Genomic DNA, 23,996 nt, shown 5'->3' on the forward strand with positions numbered 1-23,996 from the left:
TTTGTCTGTGCAGCTCACTCACTCTCACTCAAGGCTGCCCCTGGCAAGATGGCGGCGGTTCAGTGACGCTGGTGACTCCACCTTAAGCTATCTAGTGTTCTATATAGATATCTATGCACCTACCCCCCACAGTCGGTCTGGGAGAGTGGAGGCTATCACGTGCTTCCTCCGACACACGTGTAGCCAATCACCCGCTTCTTTTTCACCTGGCAGCGCGGACTTTCACTGAGAGGGTGTAACGTGGAAGGATCACACTACCCCCCTTAGATCCTTTCCTCGCTGAGCAGGCTCCCCGACCGAACTGTGGGAGTCGCTGTTTACAACGACCAGGACCCACCCACCAGCTTTCCCACCCCTAACACTGCCAATTGTGTTAGTATGAACGACCAGCCAAGCTGGTAGCAATGCCGAGAGCTGGGCTCGAACCCAGCGTCTCCTGCATTGGTGGTGAGCGCCTTGCCCACTACACCACCTAGCCGCCCGGCCAATGAGCTTCTTTATAGTATTGCATGGCAAGAAATGGATGAAAACATCATGAGACTACTAGGGCTGTCTTAAATACTTCGAAGCTTCGTTCGATGGGGACAGGATTCGAACAGGAATTCTTTTTCCGAATATATAAAAATAAATGTCTTAATAAAAAATAGAATAGACGATGGTTGCAACATAATTATGTAATGTTGTTGGCTGTGTAACGGAGAGCAGCCACCCAGGCAGCGCAGCTCCCGACTCATTCATTTAATTAATTAATCCAATCCACTGTATTTATATCAAAAATAGGATATGGAGAGGGCTACGGCGTTCTTGGTTTTGTGTTTCAGTAGGTGCTCTTTGGATTAAATCCGGGGTAGGATCAGTTATAGTTATAAAAAAAGTTGAAGTCCAAGGCAGCTCTACAAATTTTAAAAAGCCTTTATTTAATGGCTCACATTATTTAGATAATTTAAAAGAGACCAACATGTTTCGGCCTACATAGGGCCTTCATCAGGGTATAGATAACTAAGACCAAACAAAACTCTGACTAATAAAGAGTCCCCAAGGACTTCAAAATTCCGAGAGTAACACCCCTGCACAAAAAAGGCAGTAAATTAGACCCAGGCAACTACCGCCCTGTTTCTATCCTTACCTCCATCTCGAAAGTCATGGAAAAAATGTTATACGAACAGGTCGAAAAATACCTTGCGGAAAAGAATCTAATCTACGAATTCCAATCTGGCTTCAGAACATCCCACTCCACTGACACATGCCTTCTCTATTTAAACGACCACATCAAACAAGAGGTGGACGCGGGCAAATACTGCGGCATGGTCATGCTGGACCTACAAAAGGCCTTCGACACTCTCAATCACACCATTCTGATAGACTAGCAATTGGTTTTGATAGTCTATCAGTGAGCTGGATGCAATCCTACCTGGAGGGGAGAGAGCAGATGGTGGAGGTAAACGGTACCCTATCGCCCCCCCCCTCACAGTAAGCTGTGGTGTTCCACAAGGAAGCATACTAGGTCCGCTACTGTTCCTAATTTATGCAAATGACATGTCGTCAGCTTGTGACTGCAACTTGTTCCTGTTTGCGGACGACTCAGCCCTGCTGGTCTCTGACAAGAACAAGTTACAGGTTGAAAAAACCCTCAGCTCAGAACTAGGCAGAATCTGCATATGGCTCGCTGATAACAAACTATCATTACACATAGGCAAAACAGAGTCCATTCTCTTCGGTTCAAATAACAAACTCAGCAAGACCGACGGCTTCTCAGTTACAGTGGGTGACAATATTGTCACAAGGAAAGAAGATATTACCTACCTGGGTTCCATCCTAGAGGCAAATCTTTCCTGTGACAAAATGGCATCCAATGTAATAAAAAAAGTCAACCAACGAACTCGATTCTTGTACCGGATCTCCTCACTGGTAAACAAGAATACCCTGAAGACTCTGGCAGGAGCACTCATTCAAGGGTACTACGACTATGCTTGCACCTCATGGTACCAAAGCACCTCAAAGGCGCTAAAAACAAAATTACAAACATCTCAAAACAAACTGGTCAGACTACTGCTTGACCTTACTCCTAGAACCCACCTCACCCCTGCCCACTTTGACAACCTAGGATGGCTTAGAGTAGACGACAGAGTACAGCAACTTGCAATGGGCCTGGTCTACAAGATACACTACACGACCAAGGTACCCATGTACATGTCAAAATACTTCCCAAAGGTCAGTGAATACCACGATCACAACACCAGAGGGAGCTCCACAAATCATGTTAAACCCAGATTCGGCTCAAACAAGGGATTAAACACGTTTCGCAATTATGCCACATCAATGTGGAACGCCCTACCCAAAGCTGTAAAGGAATGTGAATCACTACCCACTTTCAAAAACACTCAAAAAACACCTATGGGAGACTGCAATTCGAAACTGGCCCCTGTAAATGTCCTATCACAACCCCTCCAATGTACAGTAAATTACCATGTATGGTCTTGTCAATATTCCAATGTACAGTTTTGCTTGTACAGTGTCCCCCACCCACCCCTCCTACCCAACCCTTCTCTTTATTAGCCAGAGTTTTGTTTGGTCTTAGTTATCTATACCCTGATGAAGGCCCTATGTAGGCCGAAACATGTTGGTTTCTTTTAAATTATCAAAATAATGTGAGCCATTAAATAAAGGCTTTTTAACATTTGTAGAGCTGCCTTGGACTTTTTTATAACCACGTTATTTATACAGTAGAGCACATTTTAAAACAACAAAGTTGACAAATGCTGTACAAGTCCCACAAGATAAGATAACATTTTTTTTTTTATCTCGAAGCTTCGAATTAAAATTGAATCTCGGCCCTGAAGCTTCGACGGCCAAAAAAAGCTTCAAAGGTCAGCCCTAGAGACTACTATGAATGGATTAAGCACAGTGATGTTCTTGTATAACAAACAACAGTGGAAGTACCTGTTGTCTAAGCTTTCATCAGTCCCAGAGTCAGGACAGCACACAGACACTGAACAACTTACACATGTTTAGAAAGCCATCTCCATTCACACACAGGATGAGGTAAGATTGTGTTGTAACTTGTAACGTTAAGTCTTTGGTGTGGCGTACCAGTCTGCTGCGCTGCATCCACCAGTAGGATGGTCTTGGTTCTGCCATCAGGCCCAGAGGTGCACACCTCCTTCTGCACAGCAATACTTCTAGTGGGGGGCCGACGGCCCCTCTGGGGCTGGCACATGCTTAGCTGCTGCTGCTGCTGCTGCTGCTAGGGGGGGGGTGGAGACAGGACATGGTCAACAGTGGCTTGACAGAGGAAGTGGTATGATGCATTTAGTGATATTTAAAGGAACACACCAACATTTGGGGAAAGCTTACCGTCTTCTCCAGAGAGAGACAAGAAGATAGATACCAGTTTTCTTTCTGTGCGTTCAGTAGAAAGCTATCTGGCTGCATGTTAGCCTAGCTTAGCACAATGAATGGAAGCGGACATGACCGGTTAGCCTAGGCATTGTCCAACTAACACCACTCATTGTGCTAAGCTAGGCTAACATGCAACCAGATAGCTTTCTACTGAACGCACAGAGAGGAAACGGGTATCCAATCCATCATCTTCTTATCTCTCTCTGGAGAAGACGGTAAGCTAATTCCCCAAAATGTTGGCGTGTTCCTTTAAGCACACACAGATAAGATAGGATTCTAAAACTGCAAATAATATGGCAAGTAATCATTGTGCCGAATTTCTTTTTTTAAGGTTACTTTTTAAAAGATATTTTTTTTACAGAAATGACTATGATGACTAGATTATGTTTGGGCCTGATCATACTGCATCAATCAAAAAGTGACGGTGACGGGATCTGGGTTTAGAAGCTAAGCTGTTGCCCTTTCTTACCTTGGGGATAAGAGGCGGTCTGACCATGCCTCTCACCCTCTGATTGGCAAGTCCAAATGCCTGTCCCAGAGGAGGAGGTCTTTCGTTCACATCCGGTGATAAAGGGCTGACCACCCCAGCCTGCACGGGCCCAGCATAGGTGCCAGGGAAGGGCTGATAGAAGCCCATCATAGGGGGGCAAGGGGCAGGCATGATCTGGTAGTAGGCATAGTCGTTAGACACCGGAGGCTGGGGGGAAGACAAGATGGGGTAGGCCAGGTATGGACCACCGGGGCTGGGGTTGGGCTGCTGCCAGCGCAGCTCCCCTCCATTATACATAGGATGCTGCCTGGGAAGGGAACAGAGAGATTAGCACTTCTCATTCACTACAGTAGGCCTACTGTATGTGTGAGTATTAGTTTGGAGAAGGATATAACCGATTCTCCGTTAGAGATACAACTTGCTTCCATGTACAGCAGTGTTTCCCCTACTCGCCCCGCAACGGGACCCCCCGCCCCCCTTAAAGCTTGCTTTAATCCCAGTAACGTGCTTGACCTTACTCCTAGAACCCACCTCACCCCTGCCCACTTTGACAACCTAGGATGGCTTAGAGTAGACGACAGAGTACAGCAACTTGCAATGGGCCTGGTCTACAAGATACACTACACGACCAAGGTACCCATGTACATGTACTTCCCAAAGGTCAGTGAATACCACGATCACAACACCAGAGAGAGCTCCACAAATCATGTTAAACCCAGATTCGGCTCAAACAAGGGACTAAACACGTTTTGCAATTATGCCACATCAATGTGGAACGCCCTACCCAAAGCTGTAAAGGAATGTGAATCACTACCCACTTTCAAAACCACTCTCAAAGAACACCTACGGGAGACTGCAATTCGAAACTGGCCCCTGTAAATGTCCTAACCCAACCCCCTCCAATGTACAGTAAATTACCTAGTATGGTTGTCAATATTCCAATGTACAGTTTTGCTTGTACAGTTGTACAGTGTCCCCCCCCCCCCCCCAACAGAAAATTGGGATGGGAGAAAATATAGAAAATGGGAGAAAAAAGTGGATAAAAAAAAATATATATGTAGCAGTACTGTCTATCTGTATGTCATGTATGTCATATATGTCCTGATTAATTGAAAATGGGGGACCCTGATGTAAACAAGACGAAAGTCTTTCTCTGGTCTGCATCCCCTTAACAATTGTGTGTATTGAGATGTACTGTATTGTACCCATTCTGCAATCTGTTAATAAAGTTTTCAATCAATCAATCAATCAACGTTAGCTACTGTAGCTGGGTTCATATCGATACTCTTATTTTGAAAATCCTGTGGCAAGTATCAAGCGCAGCTCCGGCAGCTGGATTCGCGCAAAATCATCACTAGAGATGTGAAAACAAACCATCTGGCAGAGTCAACAACAGCAGTAGCACGTGAAACGCCTGTGTGTGAAAACGTTACAGCAGGGCTCCAGAGTGCGCCTATTTGGTCGCAAACCGAAATAAGTCCCTGCTTTTCCCCCCTGCAACGGGTCAAATGCATCCAACATGCTTTGCATCCTCGCCATTCCTTTATGCCCACGTCGCGTTAAATACCTAAACTAACGTTAGGTGCTTATGCCAACTAAGCTAAGCTAACCCTGATCAGAGGCATAGAGAAAACAGCAGAGGTCCATTAGTGGGGACTGGGGGGGGGGGGCATTCTCCCTTTCTGTGTGTGTGTGTGTGTGTGTGTGTTTACATCCGATCTCTCCGACCCTTTGGAAAGACCAGATGAGGTCAGAGGAGTTTGATAGTATTTACTGAGGATGTACAGATAATGTTGATATTTAAACATAATAAATGTATACATGATCATGAAACATAATAAAATAAATTGTTGTAGGAGCAGTTTGGGATAGGGGGGGGTTTAGGTTGTGAGTTCCAAAAAATGGAACTTAAAGTTTAAAGCTCAATATATCAAAACGTGGCACTTTACAGTCAACAGGAGGTCTAAGTATTAAAAACAATATTGTTTTTCATTTAAATGTCTGAAAGAGCTCAAATTTAAATGTCAAATGATATTTTCGTTGCATTTTTTTGAGTTGATCTAAATGTTAGATTAATATTGTTCATATATATTTACCTAATTTATGTGCAATCGTTTAATTTCAGCTCAGTGTAGAGAAATGCACCGATGCCAACAACCGCCTTACTGCGTGCGTCTATGACGACACTGTTGACACCACGTATCAACATGCAGTGAAATCAAGTCACCTTTGATTTGATTTCTGGCTCTTGATATTGGGTTTTAGTATTGAGAAAATGATCTCATAACGATACTATGAATGATTTAGCCTAGTATCAGCCTGATATCCCATAGTGCCATCAGGCATCCCAATAGACCCAACACCTGCTTCCTGCAAAAGGTTTGAGTTGAAATCGCAGAAATAACTTGCAAAACATGAACTAGGCACGTCATTTAGTGTCATCTCCGTGGCTCTCGTTCTCTGCTGCAGTGAGCATTAGAGCTGGTGTTTAATGCCCTCGCATACCTGGTTAAACTAGTATTGCACTCCGCCATCTTTCCGCTGGAAAAACTCCAGGCACATTCTGGATGAAAGCATTCGACCAGGCGAAGGTTAACCAAATGCAGCGACCAGTGAGAGATTTCACTGGTTTTCATTATGGTTATAACATGAGGTACGTAGGTAAAAACCTTTTAATTAAGGCAAAGTGGGGTTTAAGTTTAGCCTCTCTCCTACATCAGTATTAGACTGAGGGACACACTGAAAGTGTTGTGTAGAAGCAAGTGTTTGTGAGGACCATAACAAAGATAGTGGTCGCCATGGCAATGCAGATAAGGAGCTCGAGTGGCTAGGGGGAAAGTTGTTGGAGGACGAGATAGTCACAACACAGAGACAGACACTTTATAGCTGTGAGTTCTTCCGGTATGGGGCAGAAGAGTTTGGATAGCAAGCTAGACGGACCGACACCAGGCCTCCTCCTCCTCCTGATAGGGAGGGAAAGTCAAGGCTGAAACCACATGAACTGTGGTCTGTCCTGTAGCTCAAAAAGATAGAGCATGGTAACAACATGACAGGCATAGGGGTTGTATTCCCACTGGGGCCGGCCATGCTATGAAAGAAGAACATGGATGCACTTGTGGTACTGTATAATGACAATACAATACATTTTAATCTAATCTGGTTTGAAAAGGTCACATTGGTCATTTCCATTTACCATATACAACACTGAAAATAGGGAATACTTATTAATTCAGTTAGCGTTTAGTGATTTGCGCCCGCTATTCTTATTTAAAACCAAAATCTAGTGGAACCCTTCAGTTTGTCCAGACAAGGTGGCAAGCTGTCGGTCAGTAGCGGTGGACATAGCCAGACCTCTCTCCACATTACACTGGCTCTGTAACAGCAGCGCAGACGTCCGGTGGACTAGTCTCTCATAGCCAGACCTCTCTCCACATTACACTGGCTCTGTAACAGCAGCGGCGCAGACGTCCGGTGGACTAGTCTCTCATAGCCAATTAGCCAGACCTCTCTCCACATTACACTGGCTCTGTAACAGCAGCGCAGACGTCCGGTGGACTAATCTCTCATAGCCAGACCTCTCTCCACATTACACTGGCTCTGTAACAGCAGCACAGACGTCCGGTAGACTAATCTCTCATAGTCAGACCTCTCTCCACATTACACTGGCTCTGTAACAGCAGCGCAGACGTCCGGTAGACTAATCTCTCCTAGCCAGACCTCTCTCCACATTACACTGACTCTGTAACAGCAGCGCAGACATCCGGCAGAACCCATTATCATGGGGAAAATGTTCAGGGTTGTTTGTATTTCTCAAACCAATCACAATGATTGATGATGATGGGAAGGATGATGCTCGATACAAAATGCAACTAACAAAATAGCATCAGGGGAGAGATGTTTCTTGAGAGTTTTCCATCATGAGAGTGTAGCTTGCTAGCTCCAAGACAAAAGTAAAAAAGGCGACCGGATAAAGAAATTGCCGTTTAGTCAACGGAAGTAGTCAGCATCGATGGGAGGTTTAATACGTGCTGTATGCTGCACTGCGCAATGCGAGACGCATGCGAGTGTCATGTTTAACATAATGGGCCAGCCAGTAGGTCGGCAGCGTCAACCCAGCCCATTACCAGCTGAGACTGAGCGAGCAACTCCTCCTCCCTGAGGTATTTATTAGTGATGCACGATATATCAGCCGCCGATATAATATCGGCCGATATGGCAGTCGGTATCGGTCCGATATCAAGATAGGGTCGATATGGGGCGATAAGAAAAAAATTATTATTATTATTATTATATATATATATTTTTTTTTACATGTTTTGGCCTTAAATAGTTTCAAAATATCAGTCATTTCTGAAAATAAGTTACAAAAGTAAAAATAAATTATGCGTTTTGGAAAATAGCTCTTTATTTGATTATCATAAAAAAGTGTTTTCTATACAGAGATATCGACATCGGTAAATATCAGTATCGGCCAGAACAGCAATATTAATATGGGTTATCGGTATCGGCAACAATTTTCACATCGGTGCATCACTAGTATTTATGCTAAGCAACCTCTCCATGCAGATTCAGACAGAGCTAAATCCATAACCAAAGCCTTGGGCCTTGTAGTGAACTATATGCAACCCAATGTAGCTGTGGATGGTTTGATATCTCAGCACGTAAAGTGCGTGGGCCACATCATTAATATCCTGCCCACTACATTACACTGGAGTGAGAAATAACAGAAGGAAAAAACGTGTTGCAAACAGGCTCCCTTATGACAGCCACCTAGAATTGACAGATAATTGACAATAGAAACAAGTGTTTTCCTTATGCATTCAGATAACATATTGAAGGCACAACACTTTTTTTTAATATTACCAAATGCTATTAGAATTGGCAATGTTCATCCGTCTCCCCACTCATCCATACGGATCTAAAAACTGATTTGAACCAAACCATGCGTTTTGTGAACTGTTCCACCCCTAGTGTGTGTGTGTGTGTGTGCGTGCTTGTCATTGATAAGGATCCAGCCGACATGTTCACAGCCAGCGTGCTATAGTGGGCATTTCCTGGTATTCAAAATGGGGAGCAAGGACACAATGGAACGGATGTGTGCAGCAGGATACAGCAGATCACCCCAGACAAAGACACACAGCCACTCTGGAAACACAGATTGCAATTCCACTTGAAGGGGAGGGTGTCCATTCACAAGCAGCCACATCTACAACCACAGGGAAATCTAATGGCTTTGATTCAACACACTGTTTCAAAAATCCGATCTTGATCTCTATTGTAGAGAATATTATCAGGGGGACAAGACATATACTACTCCGTCCATTGGAGTAAACAGTGCACTGAATGAGTTCATTTGACATGGCGATGTTCCAAAAGGTAGCAGTTTTTCCTCAGGCAGATGGGAATGAGGACACCGGGCTAACTACTTTCCCATTGGCACAGGCACAGGGTATGAGAATATTCCAGGGAACGTTGGCAGTACTGGGAGAATATGTGATGATTGTGAACCGGAGCCCGCGAAGAGATCAATGGCGCCGAGCCGCCGACTGTGTTGAACTGGGCTCAGGTTTCAAGATTTTCAACCTCACAACCATTGTTTTGACATGCATAGATTTATTTGTGGCGGCCCCCACCACAACATTAGACAAACAAACCATACATTAGGTTCCCAGAGGGGATACAATAACAATTAACAGCGCTCTGCGTGTAGTATTTTTACAGTTCTTTATGATGTTCATTAATGTGCATCATATCCTCCCTAGCGTAGCACCACTATAATTACCTACGAACCTGTGGACAACAGTGAACCCCCCCGTGCTTAGAGCTGAGGACAGTGTTACAGGGTAGAGAGCTGAGCACAGTGTTACAGGGTAGAGAGAGAGCCGAGCACAGTGTTACAGGGTAGAGAGAGCTGAGGACAGTGTTACAGGGTAGAGAGAGCTGAGGACAGTGTTACAGGGTAGAGAGAGCTGAGCACAGTGTTACAGGGCAGAGAGCTGAGCACAGTGTTACAGGGTAGAGAGCTGAGGACAGTGTTACAGGGTAGAGAGCTGAGGACAGTGTTACAGGGTAGAGAGCTGAGGACAGTGTTACAGGGTAGAGAGAGCTGAGCACAGTGTTACAGGGCAGAGAGCTGAGCACAGTGTTACAGGGTAGAGAGCTGAGGACAGTGTTACAGGGTAGAGAGCTGAGCACAGTGTTACAAGGTAGAGACTGAGAGCTGAGGACAGTGTTACAGGGTAGAGAGCTGAGGACAGTGTGACAAGGTAGAGAGAGCTGAGGACAGTGTTACAGGGTAGAGAGCTGAGGACAGTGTTACAGGGTAGAGAGCTGAGGACAGTGTTACAGGGTAGAGAGAGCTGAGGACAGTGTTACAGGGTAGAGAGAGCTGAGGACAGTGTTACAGGGTAGAGAGAGCTGAGGACAGTGTTACAGGGTAGAGAGAGCTGAGGACAGTGTTACAGGGTAGAGAGCTGAGGACAGTGTTACAGGGTAGAGAGCCGAGGACAGTGTTACAGGGTAGAGAGCTGAGGACAGTGTTACAGGGTAGAGAGAGCTGAGGACAGTGTTACAGGGTAGAGAGCTGAGCACAGTGTGACAAGTAGAGAGAGCTGAGGACAGTGTTACAGGGTAGAGAGAGCTGAGGACAGTGTTACAGGGTAGAGAGCTGAGCACAGTGTGACAAGGTAGAGAGAGCTGAGGTAGGGCTGGGCGATATGGCCAAAAACGTTATTGCGATAAAATTATAAAATTATTTTCATATAACTCGATATCGATAATTATCGTCGATATAATGTCTGTCAAGTTTAATTAACTTCTTATGCCCGGCGCCGATGGACGGGCTATTAATAGACTTGTTTTGCTGCTGCGAATGTCTCGAGTTGATCAGTCCGCGCACGTTAGCAGTTAGCCAGAGCAAGCAGTGTATCCCATGACAATGTACTAAATATGACCCTAAAAATACTCCGTTTCGCCCCAATACATTGCAACGACGTCCACCGTATACCCCACACTACTATAACCGTGGCCTCAGAATTCACGCCACACACCCACTCGGCACGTAAACTACAAAATAGCGCTGTGCAAGCTAATTATCCTAGCCAGCCTTGTTTCCAATGCACTCAATATAACCCTAAAATACTCTGTTCCGCCCCAATACATTGCAACAACGTCCACCGTATACCCCACACTACTATAACCGTGCCCTCAGAATTCACGCCCACACACCCACTCGGCACGTAAACTATAAAATAGCGCCGTGCAAGCTAATTATCCTAGCCAGCCTTGTTTCCAATGCACTCAATATAACCCTAAAATACTCTGTTCCGCCCCAATACATTGCAACGACGTCCACCGTATACCCCACACTACTATAACCGTGCCCTCAGAATTCACGCCACACACCCACTCGGCACGTAAACTATAAAATAGCGCCGTGCAAGCTAATTATACTAGCCAGCCTTGTTTACTACCCAGAGGTGCAGCGCGGGTCTCCTTCGCGCTCGGCCATCTCCTTCATTGATTGGTTGTTAGTGCGTGTGCTCATATCCAAGCTTGGAAAAATCGATATATCGAAACTTTGCAACCACGTTTCATGTTTATTTCGAGGAAATAATTTATCGCGATAGTTATCGTTATCGTTCGACAGTGTTACAGGGTAGAGCTGAGGACAGTGTTACAGGGTAGAGAGAGCTGAGGACAGTGTTACAGGGTAGAGAGAGCTGAGGACAGTGTTACAGGGTAGAGAGCTGAGGACAGTGTTACAGGGTAGAGAGAGCTGAGGACAGTGTTACAGGGTAGAGAGAGCTGAGGACAGTGTTACAGGGTAGAGAGAGCTGAGGACAGTGTTACAGGGTAGAGAGCTGAGGACAGTGTTACAGGGTAGAGCTTGAACTATGACCTCTGCCAGTGGGTCTTGGACTTCCTGACTGGCAGACCCCAGGTGGTGAGAGCATGCAACTGCACCTCCTCATCCATCACCCTCAACATAGGGGCCCCCCAGGGCTGTGTTCTGAGTCCCCTCCTCTACTCCCTGTACACACACGACTGTGTGGCTCAGCGGAGTAGCAATACAATCATCAAATTTGCTGACGACACAGTGGTGGTGGGCCTGATCTCTGCCAACGACGAGAGGGCCTACCTGGAAGAGGTCAAGGTCCTGGCGGGATGGTGCCAGGAAAACAGCCTCTCCCTGAACGTCAGCAAAACAAAGGAGATGATTGTGGACTTCAGGAGGTCGGGGGTCAAGGACTACAGCCCCCTCAGCATCGACGGGGCACCGGTTGAGAGAGTCAACAGCTTTAAGTACCTCGGAGCCTACATATCCGAGGACTTGACATGGACCACACACATTGACAGTGTTGTGAAGAAGGCACGACAACGCCTCTACTTCCTCAGGCGCCTAAGGAAGTTCCAAGTCAGTCAGAAGATCCTTAAGAACTTCTACTCATGTACAATAGAGAGCATCTTGACCGGCAACATCACCTCCTGGTTTGGGAATAGCACTGCACAAGACCGAAGCAGACTACAAAGAGTGACACGTTCAGCCGAACGCACAATTGGAGGGGGGCTCCCCACCCTCCAGAACATTTACAACAAGCGTTGCAAGGGCAAGGCTAAGAGAATCATTAAAGACTCCAGTCACCCGAACAACTGCCTCTTTGAACTGCTGCGGTCAGGCAAGCGATACCGGAGTCTCAAGGCGAGCACAGAAAGACTCAGAAGAAGCTTCTATCCCCAGGCCATCAGGCTGCTAAACGAACAATGAATGAACACTACACAACAACAACCACCATAGATCCTCCCCTACACAACAACAACCACCAAACGCACATAGCACACACATCCACACGCACACACTCACTTTAAACAAACACACTGTAGCACCCACTCCACACACTTTATAGCACACACCCACTTTAAACAAACACACTGTAGCACCCACTCCCCACACTTTATATTTATTGATGAAGGATTGCACTACAACTCGTACACCTTACTGTAAATTGTACCTAAATTGTACCTCATCCCATTTCTGCTTTGCACTATATAGTACTGTACATTAGTACACTGCATAGTATTGTATATTATATGGTAACTCAGAACATTGTACATATGTCTATACCGAACACTGTGACCTCATTTTCTTCTTCTAAACTACATGCTATACTATGTTATTTGATACTATCTTGTCTAGCACAGTCTCTGGAGCGTAACAGTAAGAAGCATTTTGTATGAAAGTATTCTGTACTTCTGTATGACAACTATTAAAGAAACTTGAAACTTGAAAACTAGAGAGAGCTGAGGACAGTGTTACAGGGTAGAGAGCTGAGCACAGTGTTACAGGGTAGAGAGAGCTGAGGACAGTGTTACAGGGTAGAGAGAGCTGAGGACAGTGTTACAGGGTAGAGAGAGCTGAAGACAGTGTTACAGGGTAGAGAGCTGAGCACAGTGTTACAGGGTAGAGAGAGCTGAGGACAGTGTTACAGGGTAGAGAGAGCTGAGGACAGTGTTACAGGGTAGAGAGCTGAGCACAGTGTTACAGGGTAGAGAGAGCTGAGGACAGTGTGACAGGGTAGAGAGAGCTGAGGACAGTGTTACAGGGTAGAGAGAGCTGAGGACAGTGTTACAGGGTAGAGAGCTGAGGACAGTGTTACAGGGTAGAGAGAGCTGAGGACAGTGTTACAGGGTAGAGAGCTGAGGACAGTGTGACAAGTAGAGAGAGCTGAGGACAGTGTTACAGGGTAGAGAGCCGAGGACAGTGTTACAAGTAGAGAGCTGAGGACAGTGTGACAAGTAGAGAGAGCTGAGGACAGTGTTACAGGGTAGAGAGCTGAGGACAGTGTGACAAGTAGAGAGAGCTGAGGACAGTGTTACAGGGTAGAGAGAGCTGAGGACAGTGTTACAGGGTAGAGAGAGCTGAGGACAGTGTTACAGGGTAGAGAGAGCTGAGGACAGTGTTACAGGGTAGAGAGAGCTGAGGACAGTGTTACAGGGTAGAGAGAGCTGAGGACAGTGTGACAAGTAGAGAAAGCTGAGGACAGTGTGACAAGTAGAGAGAGCTGAGGACAGTGTGACAAGTAGAGAAAGCTGAGGACAGTGTGACAAGTAGAGAGAGCTGAGGACAGTGTGACAAGTAGAGAGAGCTGAGGACAGTGTGACAAGTAGAGAGCTGAGGACAGTGTGACAGGTAGAGAGAGCTGAGGACAGTGTGACAAGTAGAGAGCTGAGGACAGTGTGACAGGGTAGAGAGCATTGTGGCGACTAGTACCTGTTGGGCTGGTTCTCTTGGACGAAGGGGTAGCAAGTGATGAGGTAACTGGGGATGGGAGTGGTCTCCACACCACCACCTTCTCCTGCGCCTCCTCCCGCCTCTCCAGAAAGACTCATGCTGACTAGTGCTCCTTCTAGACCTTTCTTCTGTGGGATGAATGGCTCCACTTCGGCTGACAGCTTCACATCCTGCACACAGACATCAGTCACATGATGATCAACCATCATGTGATGCATGAAGAATCACTGGAATGATAGATAAGCGCACGTCTTCACAATAAACAGTTGAAACTGTCGATTGTAATGCTTTAAAAAAAAATTATTATATGTAATTATGCATTTGTGTGGCAGAAAGATATTCACCCTGGTGGACAATAAAGTTGTTTGAATTTAACAGACATGTCCAAGTCAGTGACGGCTCCCACACAATCACACCTCTATCTAACGGCTCTGCAGGCTATAGTAGCTCGTCATTGTCTTAAGAGATAAATCAGGCTCTGTATGCAGTAAACCCACACATAGTATAGTATGGCTCTAATGGCATCACGTGCCTAACAGTGGACAATCATGAGTGTGGTGACATTTGGTAACTCTGCAATCTGTTAATACATTTTTTTAATTTGCATTCAATCAATCACCGTGCAGATTGATTGAATGAAAGTTTTATTAACAGATTGCAGAATGGGTACAATACAGTACGGCGCAATACAGACCTAGTTAGTTAGTTTTAAGATGATGAAGACACTCAGCCCAGTTTAGTTTTAAGATGATGAGGACAGACTCAGCCCAGTTTAGTTTTAAGATGATGAGGACAGACTCAGCCCAGTTTAGTTTTAAGATGATGAGGACAGACTCAGCCCAGTTTAGTTTTAAGATGGACAGACTCAGCCCAGTTTAGTTTTAAGATGGACAGACTCAGCCCAGTTTAGTTTTAAGATGATGAGGACAGACTCAGCCCAGTTTAGTTTTAAGATGGACAGACTCAGCCCAGTTTAGTTTTAAGATGGTGAGGACAGACTCAGCCCAGTTTAGTTTTAAGATGATGACAGACTCAGCCCAGTTTAGTTTTAAGATGATGGACAGACTCAGCCCAGTTTAGTTTTAAGATGATGAGGACAGACTCAGCCCAGTTTAGTTTTAAGATGGACAGACTCAGCCCAGTTTAGTTTTAAGATGGACAGATTCAGCCCAGTTTAGTTTTAAGATGGACAGACTCAGCCCAGTTTAGTTTTTAAACGAGGACAGACTCAGCCCAGTTTAGTTTATAAAGGGGGACAGACTCAGCCCAGTTTAGTTTTTAAAGGGGGACAGACTCAGCCCAGTTTAGTTTTTAAACGACAGACTCAGCCCAGTTTAGTTTTTAAACGACAGACTCAGCCCAGTTTAGTTTTTAAACGACAGACTCAGCCCAGTTTAGTTTTTAAACGACAGACTCAGCCCAGTTTAGTTTTAAGATGAGGGACAGACTCAGCCCAGTTTAGTTTTTAAACGACAGACTCAGCCCAGTTTAGTTTTAAGATGAGGGACAGACTCAGCCCAGTTTAGTTTTTAAACGAGGACAGACTCAGCCCAGTTTAGTTTATAAACGAGGACAGACTCAGCCCAGTTTAGTTTTTAAACGAGGACAGACTCAGCCTAGTTTAGTTTTAAGATGATGAGGGACACTCAGCCTAGTTTAGTTTTAAGATGAGGGACAGACTCAGCCCAGTTTAGTAAGTTAACGCACAATTCTTTTAAAGCCACAATTTTTTTAATGCAAGATTAACGTTTAATTTTTTTATTGATACTCTCATTGATACTATGTTGTTTCTGACTCAGTGTGTGTGAGAGAGAGAGAGAGAGAGAGAGAGAGAAAGAGAGAGAGAGAGAGAGAGAGATGAGGAAGGGGCAAGAGAGAAACAGAGCTGGGAGAGTGTGTGAAAGAGAGAGGGGGGGGGCGGGGGTGTGAGTCCTCATTTTCTTTTAAGTTATTTTGTGCACTCTGTTTTGAATTTGATTTGAATGCATGAGGATCATCCTTTTGTATTAAATGGCTGCATAAAGCAAGCATTTGTTGACTCTCATGTTGATAAGAGTATTAAAACTTGAAAAAGATTTGTTTAACCCTTTGAGTGCCACAGACGTGTTATGTCGTTATTTCATGCCCCCCGTTGAGTGCCGACGACGCTAATTGTCGTTTTATTTTTATTAGCGATCTGAATTCATATTTCATCAACCAAGTCTCCCGTTGGTACAGCAGCCCCTCTAGGAGCTCCGATGGGAAAATACCGCCCCCTATCGTCTATCCCTATGTAACTGCAGGCCATTCGATTAGACTGGTGGACGTGTGCTGGCGAGCCGTCTGATGAAGAGGGCAGTGATCGCGAGATGAAAAGCAGCCTGGAATATATATTTACAGCAGCCAATAATCAATCAATAAACGCGATCGATATTTGGAATGGCGATCAGGAATTGGAATAATCTTTTTAGAGAACATCTGATCTAAGGTAAGGAGTCTATGTTACCAGTTTTAGATAATCAGAGCTGTTTTCACTGAGATAACAGCGTGTCCCGTATGTGTATATGTGTGTGTGTGTGTGTGCTGTTGAGGAAATAAGAGAATCGATTTCTCAGCTCGCTTCTATAGCGTGCATAAATACACATATACTATCGATAATCTAGCGTTTATTTGAAAACGATTCATAAATAGGCAGACAAATGACAACGTGTCTAGTGTATTCGAGAATATTCCAATAAATGCTGTTTATGACAGAATCTTTCTATTTTCCAGAAATTTTCGAGAAAACTATAGCTTTTCGAAATGCTATAAAAAGGATATGAACCGATTAAAAAACAATCCGTTTAGACAATGTTGACTGCAAACAAGTCATTGATAAGCGACGGGCAGATTAGACACATAGCCATAATTTAAAACATAGATTATGCGTTTTTAACGCTATCATTGAAGTGGGTGCTGGCATTCAACGGGGGTTTCCAATGTTAATGGCCGGCACTGAAAGTAGATTTAGAACAGATAAAAAATATGCGATAACTATGGACAATCATGCGATGAATCAGATTAAATATTTAATAGATTGACATTTTAACAGCACAGTCAGTAGACCATTATTTTCTTATGGTGGCCTTTTTTTTTTTTTTTTTTTTTTTTTTTAACACTCAGTTTAATAAATTATTCAATAATTAATAAAAATTTATTAAATCATTACATTTGCAACATGGCTCCTTGTCTCTAATCTAACTAATCTCCGATTAGAGCTAATTTTGGAATAAATCAAAACTTTATTGGTGCAACCCAAAATTCTAAACGACAGCTATGTATTGTTAGCTAATCTAATCCTGCATATGGTGTAGCCATTTTACTTTCGGCCTGCTGAAGTCTTGTGCGTTTCTCAAAAAGGAAGAGAGCTTTATGTACATACCAGCAGTCTGAAATCAGACTTCCTCATTTGTGTGATGTAAATCAACAGCTGAGTGGAGCACTGCTAGGCTCATTTATTTCCTCATGCTCAGCTGATGGAAGATAATCTCTATAGACCGCCATTAAAAGTTATTGTGTCTCATAAAAAAAACAAGGAACTCAAACCAGTTTCACTTCAAAAATGACATGACAGTTTTGTGAATTTAGACATGGTGCACTGCACACAGGGTGTCCGAGAAGAAAGATTGAATATTTCTAGGCCATTTGTCTATAGCCAGGTGACTAGAGTAGGCACGGACTGATGGTACTAAATACAAAACAGGTAGTTATGAGAGAGAGAGACACAGCATTTTCAGGATTTTAATGGAGCAGTTAAATATAGCAGTCCATTGTTCCCAAGATGATTCGTTTTTAACTACTAGTCGACTCTCACTAAGGGGTTGGGCCAGCAGGGAAACTGTTGTGATGGAACACTATAGAGCACAGTGGCCTACAGTACTACATACCTCTAAAAATACATGTGACATCAAATAAACTTCCTCGAAACAAAAGAGGTAAAGAGTTTGACTGCAGAAGATGAGATGTGTTCTAGGTAAAATGTATTTCCAGAACATAGCGTACTAAACTAGTTTGACACCTTGAGCCCTGACATTAATTTCCCCTTAACTGTCTCATTTCACCTTAAATATTTAATTGACCTTTCACAATTATACATTTGTTTGATTTTTTTAATATAATTTATGCGCACTGGGCTTAAAGTGCAAGGCATCATTACAACATTGAACTTATGTGAAATGTAAATGAGAAGAAATGGTGATTGATCAAAATTATGATCAGGGCCAATTTCTGTTACAGTGCCATCCATCCGTAAGCCTTAGGACAGTGAAACAGTCATTTTGGCTCTGTATTGCAGATACTTGTAAACATATTCTACAAGATATTTATCACTGTCTAGTCTACTTGTCTAGGCTACCAAAAGTGACCATAATAAACTAATATTCAGTGCTATCAATAATTATTATAACATTTTTTGGGGCTCTGTACTTTGGCACATTGGGAAAGGTAACAATGACTATGGAGGTTAAAGTGCAGACTTTCAGCTTTAATTTGAGGGTGTTTACATTCATATCGGGTGAACCATGTTGAAAATATAACCATTTTTATACATAGTAAGTAACCACATTTTAGGGGACCAAAAGTAAATTGGAAAAATTTACAAAAGTTTAAAGTCATCATATTTAATATTGTTGGCTGCAATCCTTGCAATAAATGGCAAAATACCATAATAGCAAAAATATCCATCACAAATGTCCCAAACTGATAGCATAGCCAATAGCATATTAATAAGGCATCATCTTGAATGCACATTATTTTCCAGTGATCAACTGTGTATAATGCCCATCCCAGCTTGCCACCACTGTAAACAGGTATAATCAAAGCTGCTATCTAGTCAGAAGTTCAACTGTGGCATATTTACAACAAAGAGAAATGTGTCTTTGGGAATAGTCTTTAAATTCAACAGAACTACAGGTATGTTACTAGTCCATCTGGTTTGGTGGGTCTCTAGTTCCTAGCTGTCAAGAGCAAAGGCATGACATAATTATGTAGAAAGGCAGGGCAGGCTAGACCAGTCTTAGGTGTGGAAAACGGCTCTTCCATAGACAGCTCATGGACATCTGAAGTCTAAACTACGTCAAAAGAGAAAGTGACCCGTTAAAAAAACTAGACATCACTTTGTTGAATACAGCTAACCTCCCAGCGTCCAGCCCTTATAGCCTATTAGCCTAAGCCTGATCTTATGTAGAAATCCACCCAGAGACAATGCCAGTATCAGTAAAGCTGATGTAAGTAACCACATAAGAAGAAGTGGCTTTACACCCATCTTGTTGCATGAACCACATAATCCCTTCTGAGTTTATCGGGACCTGTAGGAATGTAAAAATAATATGGCCAATAAAAAAAACTCCATGAGGATCTTTATGATCATCTTTATTTTCTTGTTTCTCGTGAAATGGCATGAAATCTGTCACAAAGGCAAAGTTTAATTATATTCTTAGAAGTAGGCTATTGACCATTGTCCACCAACTCAAATGGGAGGAAATCAATAGGCATAATCAAATTCACAGTACACATCATCAATACTGTACACATCAAGATTGTGACCCCCGGATCACCTAGCCTGTTCTTTCTCATGTTTGTCAATCAAAATGTTTTCCTTCTTTAAAGTCATTATCCTTCTGAATAATAGTTCCAAAAGTAAACAGACTGAGATGTGGTCAAAGGTGGCAGCCTTTTCCTCACTGCTTTGCATTTGACATCATGGTGACATTGTCCCAGTTTCCATTCAGGCACAGAGCTCAGATCGGCAGTTATGACCAAGAGGCCACATCACATCAACCTCATCTGCTAAATAGAGGGGAGGATGAGGAGCGGTGACAGGGTTCAGAGCACAAAGACGCTCCTTCCATTCTGAGGTCAGAATGTATGAATCAAGTAACAGTGCTGCCAGCGGTTATCATACAGACGGCCATTGTTTCCCACTGCTACTGGGTTCAGTGGGATGTTCTCAAACTGTGGCTGAGCAAATCTACGGATCCTGACCAAGCTGGACAGAGCTGTGGAGCCTGTGGTGGATAGAGCCAGTTCAGCTGTATATACTACAATGGTAAAGAACAATAATTGTTCCAAGACCACAGGAGGTGAAAGCAACCTCAATTCCCTAATCCAATACGATTGGAAGAGTTTGGGTCTAGTTGGTTTAGGCCTACATGATGCGCCAGTTTAGCCGATAGGGGTTCTTATAGGATTATGTCTGAGAGGATGAAGGGAGACAGTAGCAGCAGAGCATAAGCCAATTGTACAACAGGCCATAGTAGTGATGACGAGGCTTGGTACACATAGGGACCTTCAATTCCACTGTGATTCCACTGGACTGGAAACATTAAATGACCCCAAAAGAAGGTGTGCAGGGAGACACAGATGAAGTCAGCAGGTTATGGGAGCTCACTCTGGATTCAAGTTGTATTCACAATTCAGCCAGCCTTTGAGGTTCACAACTGTTGTTCTGTCATACACTGGCTCCTCCGTGTGTGTGTGTGTGTGTGTGTGTGTGTGTGTGTGTATGAGAGAAAGAGAGAATAGCTTTGATTGTAGAAATGGCATTGAGGTCAGGCCCAGATGTGCAATCATTGGGGATGGTAGAACCGAGAGCAGGCGGGTGGGGCTCGATTTATTTTTTCCCCCTCGAGCATTCGTCTTTCACTCACACTGCTTTCAAATGCAATCAGCTAGCTAGTATCTGTATTTTTTTTAGTGGGGCTAAATTAAACTAGAACCCCATCTCTAGTTTAATTTAGCCCAGTCCAAAAAATAACAGTGGGGGAGCACATTAAGCATTAACCATCACATGAACACCATGACATTGGTTTTTTACGCAAGCTATAATCTACCTAAAATAGTCAGGAAAGGTACTTATATTATTTGGGCACACAAAACGTCTGACCTGAGAGGCACTCTACCTAAAACATCAGTGTACATTGTGTGACCAGCTAGTGTCAGTGTCACTAACATTACATCATATGGGTACTAGGGGTCATTAACAACAACCCGACCGTGAGTTTCTGCAGAGCAGCACACAGTAGTCACTGGAATGGCGTTCATGCAGAAGAACCGGTCATTCCTCCACAGACTGACTTGATGACGAAACTAGTAAGCTGCTAAAAACAATCACGTGTTTGTCAACTATTGGAGGCTGCTTTTAAGGTTTGCCCGGCATAATCGGTTCCGCAATATTAGTGAACAGTAACCAAGGAAACAGTAACACGGATATCTCTCCTCAGCTGTCAGCAGTGTGATGAACGTTAGGACTGACTTCTGTCAGATGACAGCTGAGGTTAGCTACAGTTAGCCACTTTAGTTAGTTAGCTAACGTTACTCAACTAATGTCAGCACTCAGTGGCTCGCATGTTACAGCATATCACCACGACACGCTATTTTACATGGAATATTATGAACATTAAACGCAGTCATGTTAACGTTAGCGAACAGTCAAGAGGACGTGTTTCCGATTTAATAGATGGCGTTAACGTTAGCCCGCTAGGCTATTTGTGGCTAGCCAGCTAGCAGGCTGATTAACTTGCACATGACAGTCTTTAAGTCAGTAGCTAACGTTAGCCAGCTAACTAACCACACAAATGCCCGACGTTACATTTAGCTGTCGAATTTCGAATATTTGTTAATGTTATTTAGTGAGCCACTAACCATGTCATCGCTAACATCCTCCCCAGTATTCAGGGCCTCGGCTCGACACAACTGTAGCCCTACAGCCAGGGGAAAACATTGCCATAATAACTGCAAGAAAACGGGTTAACGTTACCTTGTTATCACTAGCATCCATGTCAGTCACTGATGCCGCGACAAAAACCTTGCCCACACAGCTATAGCGTGGACGTCAGGGTGTGGATGTTTTTATTTTCTTCATTGTAAATATTGAGCCATTCGTATTGATAACACACCCAGTTCCTACCGGAGCCGCTTGTTGCTGCTGCGCTGGTGGCTCTGCTCTGCTGTCAGTTACTGTGAGAGTCATCTGGGACGGAAGCCCTATAGGTTCACACGAGCTGAAAGCTGACTGGTTGTTCTCTACGAAAAAGTATTGGAAGGGGGGTAAAGTACTCAAGCACTATTAATAACATACAGTATAATGCATTATATATTATTATTATTATAATTAGATTTTTTTTTTTTTATGTAACTGCTTTAGTTGTACATGCACTATTGCACTTGGGACATGGATGGTATATTATTATTATTGAGGACATTGATACTATATTATTATAATTATTATTGACTATGCTATATTCAGTATGCTTGTATGCGTGGTGATGCTCCAAACTAAATTCAGTTGTAACAACAATGGCAATATTCTATTCGTCACTTACATCTTACATCAGTTCAAACATTGAAGTTATTAAAAGGCGAATGCTTTTCATATTATGAGCAACAAGTATTTATTAAGTTTCCAACAAAGCAACAATGTACATCAATTAGTGTGCAATATTTCACACACATCATGGACATCTTGTAAAAACATGTGAAAAGGTCTGCCAATCAAGAGCAGAGATCAGTGTCAATGTTATCCTCCACACAGGAGTGTGCAATGCAATGTTCTTGTTGTGGGTTTTATCTTCTTGTTCACGAGTTTGAGCTTTTAGTTATCAACTGAGGCTGTTGAAGCCCATGTCGCGCTGGTACGCCCCGAAAGGGTGTTGTCAACCTGTGGCCGTTAACCAAGGTGTGTGGAGACCTGTGGATCTGGAGGGTGGTGTCAACCCTAGGTTGAGCTGAAACCCCCCTCCAATTTTAATTAGTAAGTTACTCCCTTGATTTAGGGTGGAGTATGGGGTGGTGGTGGGATGCAAGATGAATGGTGAAATGGGAGACGGGTAAGATGACGGGATTGGTTGTTTATACATGAATGGAGGCAGGCTCCACCTGCAGAGGGAGGGAGCGTGTTTAACTGATCGTTTGAATACTACAGCACTTCCCCCTGAAGTTGCATCATAGACATCAGAAGATACTGTGACTCTTAGTCTTAGAACCTCTGTGCTGTGTATCTCATATTGTCTACATGGGAAAAGCACAGTCGCATGAGGATACATTAAAACGTGGCATTTTATTTGTCTCTTTGTTTATATGTCAATCATGTGAGTTTGCTAACGATAGCTTGGTTGAGTGAATTGAGTTGATTTGTCCATTTGTCTAAAGCTGTGTAGCGAGCCCCTCCTCTCTTCTGGTAGTCCAGTTCCAGCAGCTGGTTCACTTGATCGATGCGGCCCTGGATTGTGCTACAACGACAAGAAGAAATGGTGATCAGAGCTTAACACAAGACAAGTCCCCCATTAAAAGGTAGACTCTGTAATGCCATCAAACAGTGACCGCTAGTTAAAAAAGCCCTACATGGTATTGTACTTTGTATACATTTTTTTGTTTTGGCCTAATTTGTGGGTTGAAGTACTGTATAGTAACTTCTTATACTGTGGATTTCTCCAGACCTCTCTTGGCAGAGCGTGAGATGTGGCCAACAATAGTTTCAAGTTTGCTTTTATTTGTCACGTATAAAGTAGCTATATGTACATTACAGTGAAATGCTTGGTTCTGTATGATTCCCTGAGAATGTGCTTCATACAGTAAAAAAAATTAAGTAAAAGAGGAATAAGTCCCAACTCTATACAAATATACAAACTAAAGTACAATGAAGTAAAAAAAAAAATGCAGACAATGAGGTACAAAATGCAGACAGTGAGGTACAAACACTTTAAAAAGTCAAGATGCAAAATGAGGTATGGATGTAGTGCAAATCTCTTTAATAAATAGATAAATATGATGTAGTTTTTAAAGTGTCTAAAGTGAGTGTTA

General features: G+C 43.5%; 2 protein-coding genes across 2 annotated transcripts in view; both read right to left on the reverse strand.

Moving 5' to 3' along the window:
* Positions 1 to 22,144, reverse strand: part of secisbp2l (SECIS binding protein 2-like) — a 45,525-nt gene extending 23,381 nt beyond the window's left edge. The window contains 4 exon segments of the mRNA XM_084337693.1: positions 3,091 to 3,244; positions 3,869 to 4,196; positions 14,160 to 14,350; positions 21,955 to 22,144. Of these exon segments, the coding sequence (XP_084193819.1) occupies positions 3,091 to 3,244; positions 3,869 to 4,196; positions 14,160 to 14,350; positions 21,955 to 21,975 (694 nt within the window). The 5' untranslated portion in view covers positions 21,976 to 22,144.
* A 434-nt stretch (positions 22,145 to 22,578) lies between these two features.
* The window catches only part of LOC311247224 (COP9 signalosome complex subunit 2-like), a 57,954-nt gene continuing 56,536 nt past the window's right edge, over positions 22,579 to 23,996 (reverse strand). Inside the window, exon 13 of the mRNA XM_084337560.1 lies at positions 22,579 to 23,425. Within this exon, the coding sequence (XP_084193686.1) occupies positions 23,281 to 23,425 (145 nt within the window). The 3' untranslated portion in view covers positions 22,579 to 23,280. The remainder of the gene's footprint in view (positions 23,426 to 23,996) is intronic.

Source organism: Notolepis coatsorum (genome assembly GCF_963971535.1).
Source record: "Notolepis coatsorum genome assembly, chromosome: 20".
In the NCBI taxonomy this organism is placed as follows: Eukaryota; Metazoa; Chordata; class Actinopteri; order Aulopiformes; family Paralepididae; genus Notolepis; species Notolepis coatsorum.